Source organism: Xyrauchen texanus, chromosome 35 (assembly GCF_025860055.1).
Source record: "Xyrauchen texanus isolate HMW12.3.18 chromosome 35, RBS_HiC_50CHRs, whole genome shotgun sequence".
NCBI lineage: Eukaryota > Metazoa > Chordata > Actinopteri > Cypriniformes > Catostomidae > Xyrauchen > Xyrauchen texanus.
Window position 1 is genome coordinate 35,855,211 of NC_068310.1, and position 11,106 is coordinate 35,866,316.

The 11,106-nt window shown below is 39.6% G+C and overlaps 2 protein-coding genes across 2 annotated transcripts; one reads left to right on the forward strand and one right to left on the reverse strand.

Annotated features, from left to right (window-relative positions):
* Window positions 1-243: 243 nt before the first annotated feature.
* Window positions 244-3,128, reverse strand: LOC127628974 (uncharacterized). The gene is made up of 7 exons (XM_052105974.1): window positions 2,827-3,128; window positions 2,542-2,653; window positions 1,804-1,916; window positions 1,615-1,714; window positions 1,325-1,452; window positions 1,130-1,224; window positions 244-831 (listed from the first exon to the last, which is right to left on the reverse strand). The coding sequence occupies exons 1-7, from the start codon at window positions 2,915-2,917 to the stop codon at window positions 790-792; spliced, it is 681 nt and encodes a 226-aa protein (XP_051961934.1). The 5' UTR covers window positions 2,918-3,128; the 3' UTR covers window positions 244-789.
* Window positions 3,129-3,404: 276 nt separating this feature from the next.
* On the forward strand, window positions 3,405-7,604 carry LOC127628982 (60S ribosomal protein L28-like). Its single transcript, XM_052105983.1, has 5 exons — window positions 3,405-3,455; window positions 3,964-4,057; window positions 6,736-6,859; window positions 7,121-7,239; window positions 7,460-7,604. The coding sequence occupies exons 2-5, from the start codon at window positions 3,974-3,976 to the stop codon at window positions 7,547-7,549; spliced, it is 417 nt and encodes a 138-aa protein (XP_051961943.1). The 5' UTR covers window positions 3,405-3,455; window positions 3,964-3,973; the 3' UTR covers window positions 7,550-7,604.
* The last annotated feature ends 3,502 nt before the right edge of the window (window positions 7,605-11,106 follow it).

Genomic DNA, 11,106 nt, shown 5'->3' on the forward strand with positions numbered 1-11,106 from the left:
ACTCAACATCTGTTGAAGAAATATTGGATGTGAGTGGATTTTCTCTCCTCTTTTAGCTTTTAGGCCATTTATATGCTAGTGTACTTAAAGTTGGGAAAATGGACCAAAATACTAGATAAAAAATTTAAAAAGAAATTGTCCCATTAAATGCTTCTGATTCTGAGTGGCGAAGATTCCGGGGGCAATATGCCAACGGATCAGGGGCAAAGATTAAATTAAAACCTGAAACTAAATTCCATTTGCATTCTTTATTTACAGAGATGTTTACTGTTTAATGCAAATTACATACAGAAACCTTTAATGACCGCTGATTAGGACAAATTATCCGAGAATATAATTAACGTCTTAAGTGTGCTTGTGGAATGTCAAAGCCTCTAGACTGTTGCGCTGTGGTTAGGGGCGTAGATTCGATGGGGGGGGGTAACCCCCCCAATAATCAAAACAAGCAAGAACAACCCCACCAATATTTATACCACGATCAATGGAAACCTGTAAGTGCTTCACGTTGTTCAAGTCTTACAATGTTCAAGACAAATCTACACCCAGCTCTTTCAGGTTACATAGGTTTGAATCCGGCCTGAGTCGTATCCTGATGCACTTTCTCGTCACTCTCCACAATCATTTCCTGTGACCTCAATAAAAAGTGGCAAATAGCCCCGCAATGAAATGTAAACATTATCTTAAGTTGTGCAAGTAATACAGCAATATCAATAGTCCAAAGTACAAAATTTCTCTGATAATCCTGTTTGACTTTTCCAGATCACATGGTCCGTAGAGTTTCCACAAGACTCATTTTGACACTTCTGTGCGTGTCTGGCTTCGATCGCCCTCCTGTGGACAAAGACAGAAAAATACCATTTCAGTTTCTGTCGTTTTTAAACCTTCAAAACCCTGAAGGGCTAACCGGCTGACTGTACATTTTCCCGCTGATTACTTGACTACTAACTAACTAAATAATTGGATTCGGTTGAAATATTTTATTATGTGGGAAGAAGACGACCACAGATGAATAGGAGAGACAGATACTGTTTGTAGGAAATTGGTTGCATTGTGCTGCTCTATGCTTTGCTAAAATCATTCTAGATCAAATCGATAAGAAAGCATGTGCATGTATATTTGGTTAGACTACCAGTGCACTTTTTGCCCTTTGAACTGCAACCTCCAACATTGCCCGATCTGACAGGATTTGCTGCAGAGTTCCTGTATCCATTTCGAGTAGCATCCCTACACACACACACACAAGTTTTACATAGCCGTAGATATCACAGAGTATATGCGATGATACTATCAAGTCATGCATCCTGTATGCAAATGAGTACCTCACCTGTGATGTCAGCACAGTGGGCGGGGTCTAAATGCTGTACGAAACTGAAAAGCTTCTCGCCAATTGACTCCACTTCCTCTCGGTCACAGCTGTCACTCACATCTGTCATTTCGTCACCCTGCCTACATCTGAATAAAGAGAAAATAATGACCCAGCAAGTTTGAAAGCTTCAGATCATAGTGAGCTGCCTTCCCAGACAGCATTTTAAGGCATCATGGATGTTCTCCCAACACAAAGGCCGTTCTAAATGATAGGTAGTAGCGTTACGCTGCAAACACAAAAACACTTACTCTTGCAGTGTTTTCAAGGCAGTCTTGACTTGTTCTTTGAGAAGTGTAGGATCTGACAGAAGCTGAAGGACTGCCTCTTTTTTCTGCTCCAATAACATGCCTGCAAGGTTGTCATGGTGACGTTACTATTACAACACACTATTTTAATTTCCTTATTAGGTCTTTTTGCACAGTGATGGACTGATTTACCTGTTATTTTCTGTGTGTGTCCAGTGTTGTATAGGTCAATAAGGTCATACAGCTGTTCACCCAGAGAGTCGGAGGACACGGATGCTGCATCATCAGTCTGAGACAAAGGTTCACTAGAAAGATAAATATAAAACAGGTCTAGAATAGGTAATGTACTTGCATACTGCATAATATAAAAACAAATAGTATAAAACTGTAAGCAATATGCATTGATAAACACTAGTACGCCTCATTGTTGTCTTATGTAGTGTTTTTTTAGAGCTTCAAAGTTTTGGTCACCATTCACTTGCATTGTATGGACCAACAGAGCTGAAATATTCTTCTAAAAATATTAATTTGTGTTCTGTAGAAGAAAGAAAGTCATACACATTGGGAATGACATGAGGGTGAGAGAATTTAAATGTTTGCATGAACTATTCCTTTTAGATTTTAATCCAATTCTGTGTCATTTGAGTCAAGGAAGAGATGTTAAAAAGTGAATTTCTGGTTAATTTGTCACACTGGAAATTGAAAGTGTAAGTGCTGTATCTCATGTGGCACATTTTCACAATTGCAGTAGCTCTTTCAAGTTTTTTTATTCATACAGAAACTTGTATAATGTGCACCATACACACACTGTAAAAATAGTATGCTAGTATGCTATTCAGACATACTCGTGGTGTGTGTTTGAGTATCTACAGATTTGCTGCCATGTTTTTGTATTCATATGTCAATATGGCTTGTGTGAGTATGTATTACCTGTTGTCAGATGATGTGAGGGCCGTCAGTGCTCTCTCCAGTGCTCTATTCAACAGAGGTTCATCATGCAGCATCTGAGCTACAACATTAGTCGGCAACTCCAGTAACATACCTGCAGAGAGACAGATAAAACTGTAGTCCCGTATTGTATATTGCATAGTTTTATACATTTATGCAATAGTGTACATTGCCACATTCACACAGTCTCTTGTATGTTACATAGCTTTACCTACAATAATTTCCATTAGGCCAGACAAATAGCTTTCTATTAGATAGATAGATCACCTGTAAGTTTAGGTGTCATCTCTTTGTATTTGGGATAAATCACGTCATACAGTTTCTCTCCAAGAGTCTCTAGAACGTCATCATTCTCCATCACTGAAGCGTTAAGTTATGAAGACTATCTATTTCATAATTTAATCATCGTAAACAGTGCAAAAGAACAATTTCATCTGTTTGCATTTGTTACATATAAAATGCTGCTGCTATTTACATCTCTTGACTGTCCTTAATGTTCTTATCTTATGAATCGTAACAATGTATTTACAGCAGACATCATCAAAGCTGTGTTGTTGTTGTGATGGTTGTGGTCAGAGAGCGCATGAAAATGACGTAGAACACACAGAGTGAGTGACGTGTACATACCTCATCACATGCGGTCGCGCGTAATATTCATCCGCACTCGCCATGAAAAATAGCATATAGTCCTTTTATAAAACACATTTTAACACACATTATTGGCTAAATAGTGATTCAAATCATTAAAATCCTCCTAAATAGATTTCAAATGTATTTATATTTTTTTTACGCACTGAAATTATATGTTACTAATCCATTCAGTGGCGGAAGATTCCACTTAAGCTCCACCGGAACCGGAACTTCTTCCTTTCCGTCTCTCTTCCTCTGCCGAAAAGGTAGCGTGGTCGTCTTGTGTGATATTTTCAACCCTTGATTAAAGACTTTAAAACTCACATTTCTGCATTCAGTGTGCATTGCGATGCATCGGATGTGTTAGAAGTCGTATAGGAACTGAGAAATCCGATGTTGTGTTAGAAAAAGTGTCAGATATTTACATAAACGTTGCTTATGGCTTCAAGCGAGGCCTTTACTAAGGGAGACCAACATTTAACCACTACTTGTATGAAATAAAATATAAAAACGCACACAACATAGACGGCAGATAAAGCCAGTTTTTTCCCCCCGCATCTGATGTAGAAGAAAACTGAACATTGCTGTTGTTGGGAAGCTTTTTGTGGTCTGATATGAGGGTCAATGAGTTGGTGATTTTAAATAATACAGACATGAATTGGAAACTAGTATATACTTTATCATTGGATACAGAATTGAAAGAGTCTGGTCTGACTGAAAGTGAAAGTAAATTGTGATTTGTATATAACATGATCTGTCCTGTGTTTAATTTAGGACAGTCAACATGGCATCGTCTCATTTGCAGTGGATGGTTGTGAGGAACACCTCCAGTTTCCTTATCAAGAGGAACAAACAGACCTACAGCACTGTAAGTTACTGCATTTGCACTACACACTGGTGATGTGAAATGACTAGGTTTACACTAGTTAATTAGGCATGTTTGTCCCTCAGAGAACAAAGCATTGACACTGATGTTGTGATTTGGAAGTGTATTATGCTGGAATGGATTGTGTGACTTAAGCCAGCTGTGACATTCACAGTGTTCATTTTTGCACTTTTTTTTGATTGTTTGACTTTTGATGAAAATGTCCTTTTAAAATTAGGAAATATTTTGTTATGTAATTCATTTTATGGCATATCATTTTAGTTAACGACTAAATTTGTTAATGTGCAAAATGACTGGCACGTAAGAAATCCGCTCAAAGCCGCTTACAACATAGGAAATGGCTTGCTCCGTGCCACTGTCAATCCCACAATCCATTTCGCAAGCGTGGCGCTCGGCTTCCCTAGGAATGAACTGAAAATGCTCGCTCACAACATGCCGGTGGAAACTTAGGATCAGGTGTCTATTATGGCCAATTAGACAGGTGTAGGGGGCCCCCTTGTGGCCCAAGTTGGAAGGGAAAATGACGTGATTGGGGTGGCTGTGGCTCAGTTGGTAGAGCGGGTCGGCCACTAATCGCAGGGTTGGTGGTTCGAATCCTGGCCCACACGACCCCACATGCTGAAGTGTCCTTGGGCAAGACACTGAACCCCAAGTTGTTCCCAATGGCAGGCTAGAACCTTACATAGCAGCTCTGCCGCCATTGGTGTATGAATGTGTGTGTGAATGGGTGAATGAGACGCAGTGTAAAGCACTTTGAATACAGTTAAGGCTTATAAAGGTGCTATATAAGTGCAGACCATTTACCATTCGGTGGGGGTTGACTGCCGAAACCCTCCAAGTAGGATTATGCTTTGGGTCCCCATATGCTCAGAAACGGCCCTGGTGTAGCGTGTTTTTATGGAAACCGCATTTTCACAACGCAAGTTACACATAGTATGTCTACCGCGTGATTTAGTTTAAATTCAACTGTTCATTGTGCAGATGTAAGTTGTAATATTACAAATATATTGTAATCGGGGTTCGCACGAGGTCCTTGAAGTGTTTGAATTTAGCTTTTAGAAATGTAAGTACTGGAATACCTGAAAAAACTGCATATTTAGTTTAAAAGTGCTTGAAATTAACAAGAAAATCATATAAACATTTGGCATGCCTGAGAAACGCATTACTTTTCCACACATCTTTTGATTATATTTGCAATGCCTCCCGCTCACAGCGTGCATATTTAGTTTTGGAGTTTGTTACTGGGGGACCCCGAGGCCTTCCCAGGCCAGTGTGAAGATGTAATCTCTCCACCTAGTCCTGGGTCTTCCCTGAGGCCTCCTCCCAGCTGGACGTGCCTGAAACACCTCAGGGGGCATCCTTGCCAGATGCCCAAACCACCTCAACTGACTCCTTTCGACGCAAAGGAGCAGCGGCTCTACTCCGAGCTCCTCATGGATGACTGAGCTCCTCACCCTATCTCTAAGGGAGAAGCCCGCCACCCTTCTGAGGAAGCCCATTTCGGCCGCTTGTACTCGCGACCTAGTTCTTTCGGTCATGACCCAGCCTTCATGACCATAGGTGAGGGTAGGAACAAAAATTGACCGGTAGATCGAGAGCTTCGCCTTCCGGCTCAGCTCTCTTTTCGTGACAACGGTGCGATAAAGCGAGTGCAATACCGCCCCTGCTGCCCCGATCCTCCAGCCAACCTCCCGCTCCATTGTCCCCTCACTCGTGAACAAGTCAGCTACAATGTAGAGGGTTTTTATTATTATTTAAATACAGTTTTCAACTAAATAAAATAGGCATTGTATTGCTTTAAACAAATGTCGCAGTTCTGATACACTGGGCCTCTGATGGTTAATTCACATGTGACGTGAACGTTTCCATCAAGGGGCCATATTTTGCCACCTAGAATGAATACTTTGGGTCATTTTGTACCTTTTTATTGGGCTTTTTTTTTACTCTGTTAAAATATAAGGTGTCATCTTAATATGTCAAATATGGAGTTTAACCAAATATTGGAAAATTCCCATTTTGAATAACTACATTGGGAATGTATTTCCTCCTTTGCATTAACTTAGTCAACTCTCACTTTATACAAAAATATGAATAATGAGGCCTAAATAGAGGCTTTGATTGTTGTGGCATTTTTTTGCTGCTATATTTTACATTTCAGGGGCGTTTTTGCCCTGAGTCCTCCCCTTAATTTCTGACACTGATTGTGACTTCCGGTTACAATATTTGTGTATATGAGAAAGTTTTGTTATGGTCACCATTTCTCTTCCCCGTCACAGTTTCACTGTTTTAAATGATGTTTTTCTGCATTTTTGCAGTTCAGTTAAATAGTCCTGCAGTGTGTCAGATTTTTAAAAGTATAAATATTTAATTTAGTCTCAAAATGAGGCCATACGAATTTATTGCATTTAATTATACAGTAAAATAAGAGATGTTTTGAATGGATTTAGATGAAGCTGACGGTTCTGGTAATGTTGCATTTTCATGTCATATTTCAACAAATTATAGCGTTTCATTTTTAAATGTGTAAGTACACGTGTATGTACAGAATAGTCATAGTGATTAATGGTCAATCTAGGCTGAACTTTTGCAACATTGATCTGGGACAGTATGTTGTTTGAGTCATTCTGGATTATTGACGTTGAATATTCGTATTTTTCCAGGAGCCAAATAATCTGAAGGCCAGGAATGCTTTCCGTTTCAATGGTCTCATTCACCAGAAGACTGTTGGCATCGAGCCGGCCGCTGATGGCAAGGGTGTGGTCATTATCCTAAAGAAACGTGCTGGTGAGTGACATCAAATATACGTATATACATGGTCATGGAAAACCTGGAAGTATCAGGGAATCTTACAATTGTGATTTCCAGGCTTGGAAAAGTAAGTTCTGTGTATGTGAATGTACATTTTCTGTTACTGTATGCTCTGCTATTAAACATTTTGTCAACTAAAAATTGATCGCTAAGTACAAATTCATAAATTTCAAGTTAGCTTTTGTCTAAGAAGTGTGAGTTCTCTTCAGTTAAAAGGTGTGTGTTTGTGTGTTTCAGGTCAGCGTAAGCCTGCCACCTCGTATGAGAAGATCACCATCAACAAGAACTCTCGCGCCACCCTCGCCAGTGTCAGGAACATCATCCGCAGAAATAAATACAGGAGGGACCTGCGCATGGTGAGTCAACCTCACCTGCACACTTAAGTGCTGACAGTTAACAATAACGTGATCATGGAAAGTATTTTACATTTTATTGGTTTACAGTGTGTTATGCAATAGATCAATTAGTTCAGAAGCTTCATAACACTTAATTTAAAGCTGTTAAATCATTTTGGGCATTTCAGAATAAAACTACAGAGCTTTTGATGTTTAGTAGATTATTAAATCTGTCTTCCAGGCTGCTCTGAGACGCACTAGCGCCATCTTGAGGAGTCAGAAGCCAGTGGTGGTGCGCAAGAAGCGTTCCAGGGCCACCAAAAGTTCATAAATTCACACAGTTCATGTACAGCTTTTGACTTAATAAAAGCGCTTTTGGTCAAATATTCTGTAGCCTCTGGTCTCATTTTTAAACGCATTACTTCTACATACATGTGAAGCATGGAGTTGTGTGGGGCTTTTCCACTTCACGGTTCAACTCTACTTGCTTTTTGGGGGGTTTTCCACTGTGGATAGTACCTGGTACTTTTTTAGTACCACCTCGGTCGAGGTTCCAAGCGAGCCGAGCCGATACTAAATGTGACGTCAAAATCCTACAGATCACTGATTGGTCAGGGAGAATAGTCACTACCAGTGTCACTGGATTTCCGACACGCAACATCAACCCGCTAGTTTTAAAGTTATAAACAGCAATAACAGTATCATTTGTTCACGCGACTTTCGAATTGTGAAAAAAAGAAATTGTTGTTAATCGTCAATAAACGAGGACCTACCAACAGTGAAGGGAAAAGTAAAAAAAAAAAACTAAAGTGACCACAGAACCATCAAGGAAAAGTGGACGTAGTTCAACCAAATGGACGCTATCTAGACCGGCGAGCAATGGGAGGGAGAGCGCCCTGGACTCGGCCACAGCTGAAGTCCACGATGGAGGATGGTACGTTTTGTTGTTAACTCTTTACTCTGCTTGAAAGCTTCACTTTATTTAGTTGACCAGCTACTGGAAAGCTTCTAAAACAAACAGGCCAATTTAACTGTTACACGTGTGTAAAATCACCATGCAACAACACAATGAGCTAATAGCTAACAGCTAGCGGTCGTGTTATTGTTTTGGTCAGTTTGTGTCGTGTTTAAGATGATGTCATGGAAGTAGAGGTGGAGCAAATATGACGATCAGCCTATAATCCCGCCCACATTGAGGCGGCACTAAACTGCAGTGGACATGCAAGCACATAAAAGTAAAGAGAGTTGAACCGTACCGTGCAGTGGAAAAGTGCCAGTAGAGCATTGTATTGTTCTTTACTGTAGGTCACTTGTGCTGTAACGTAGCAGCATATTCCTATAAAACAAGACCAAATGGAAAAATATTCTAAACATGAAGTTTACTTGATTTCTTGTTTGTGCAGTTTATATAACAAAGTTATTTGAAATTAAGTTCCTTAACAGGGAGGAGCAAAAGCAGATTAGCGTTTGTTGGATTAACAAGACTTTCAATTAGATTAATTTTAACAAAGGCCTTAAAATGATTTCGGGCTAATGAAACGTGATGCAACTGTAAAAGAGATGTTCTGGGAACACCAACGGAAACATTTAAACTAAATGGGTAATACTAATTTTCTTTGTGATCTGATATCGTTACATTTTATTTCTGAGGCTAAAATGGGTAATTTAGCCATTTTGCATTGATTTTAAAAGCCATTGTATTTTGATTAGCACTTTGTTGATTCCAATAAATGAAACTGAAAAACAAAACATACAGGTGCTGGTCATTTAATTAGAATATCATCAAAAAGTTGATTTATTTCAGTAATTCCATTCAAAAAGTGAAACTTGGATATTATATTCATTCATTACACACAGACTGATATATTTCAAATGTTTATTTCATTTAATTGTGATGATTAAAACTGACAACTAATGAAAATCCCAAATTCAGTATCTCAGAAAATTATTACTTAAGACCAATACAAAAAAGGATTTTTAGAAATGTTGGCCAACTGGAAAGTATGAACATGAAAAGTATGAGCATGTACAGCACTCAATACTTAGTTGGGGCTCCTTTTGCCTGAATGCCACAGCAATGCGGCGTGGCATGGAGTCGATCAGTCTGTGGCACTGCTCGGTTGTTATGAGAGCCCAGGTTGCTCTGATCGTGGCCTTCAGCTCTTCTGCATTGCTGGGTCTGGCGTATCGCATCTTCCTCTTCACCATACCCCATAGATTTTCTATAGGGTTAAGGTCAGGAGAGTTTGCTGGCCAATTAAGAACAGGGATACCATGGTCCTTAAACCAGGTACTGGTAGCTTTGGCACTGTGTGCAGGTGCCAAGTCCTGTTGGAAAATGAAATCTGCATCTCCATAAAGTTGGTCAGCAGCAGGAAGCATGAAGTGCTCTAAAACGTCCTGGTAGACGGCTGCGTTGACCTTGGACCTCAGAAAACACAGTGGACCAACACCAGCAGATGACATGGCACCCCAAACCATCACTGACTGGAAACTTTACACTGGACTTCAAGCAACGTGGATTCTGTGCCTCTCCTCTCTTCCTCCAGACTCTGGGACCTTGATTTCCAAAGGAAATGCAAAATTTACTTACATCAGAGAACATAACTTTGGACCACTCAGCAGCAGTCCAGTCCTTTTTGTGTTCTGACGCTGTGTCTTGTTCAAGAGTGGCTTGACACAAGGAATGCGACAGCTGAAACCCATGTCTTGCATACGTCTGTGCGTGGTGGTTCTTGAAGCACTGACTCCAGCTGCAGTCCACTCTTTGTGAATCTCCCCCACATTTTTTGAATGGGTTTTGTTTCACAATCCTCTCCAGGGTGTGGTTATCCCTATTGCTTGTACACCACATCTTTTCCTTCCCTTCGCCTCTCTATTAATGTGCTTGGACACAGAGCTCTGTGAACAGCCAGCCTCTTTAGAAATGACCTTTTGTGTCTTGCCCTCCTTGTGCAAGGTGTCAATGGTCGTCTTTTGGACAGCTGTCAAGTCAGCAGTCTTCCCCATGATTGTGTAGCCTACAGAACTAGACTGAGAGACCTCTTAAAGGCCTTTGCAGGTGTTTTGAGTTAATTAGCTGATTAGAGTCTGGCACCCGGTGTCTTCAATATTGAACCTTTTCACAATACTCAAATTTTCTGAGATACAGATTTTGGGGTTTTCATTAGTTGTCAGTTATAATCATCAACATTAAAAGGAAAGAACACTTGAAATATATCAGTCTGTGTGGAATGATCAACTTTTTGATGATATTCTAATGATATGACCAGCACCTGTATATGTAAAGAATCTATTTTTAACCCCCATTATTCCCTTTCCCCAACCCCACCCTCACCCCCAACAAACATCCCTGTGGTCAAAGCCAAATTACACTCACAAAAAAATCTAAAACCATATACACCACACATTTAAAACTATAAATCCCTCTCCACTTATAACACTATAATTCATTCAAGTTGTCTGTATTGGTCTGGTGCAAATTTATTTAAAATAAACAACGTTTTGTGTAAGATCTTTATTTGGTATTTGGGCATTAATTCCATTTCAGAATCCACATATTAAACAAAGTACTGAGAACTGACACAAAGAACAACACTGAGCAAGACTGGAAAAGGTGTTTAAAGAATAAACTGATTACTGAGCCTTAATTCCACAAGACAGAGGTGATTTTTCACAAACAGGAATGATGTTGCTTTGAGGTAATCAGAATTCCAAAGTTCTGAAATGGAACGTTCACATGTTTCAAAATGACTTTTAGAACTTAATAATGTGGAACACAGTCCTGGCACAGTAAGAATTTTGATGATTATTATAGACAAATATAAACATAAATTGAAACATATGGCTAGAAAAATAAAAAAAGATTAAAAAAAAGTAATATATTGT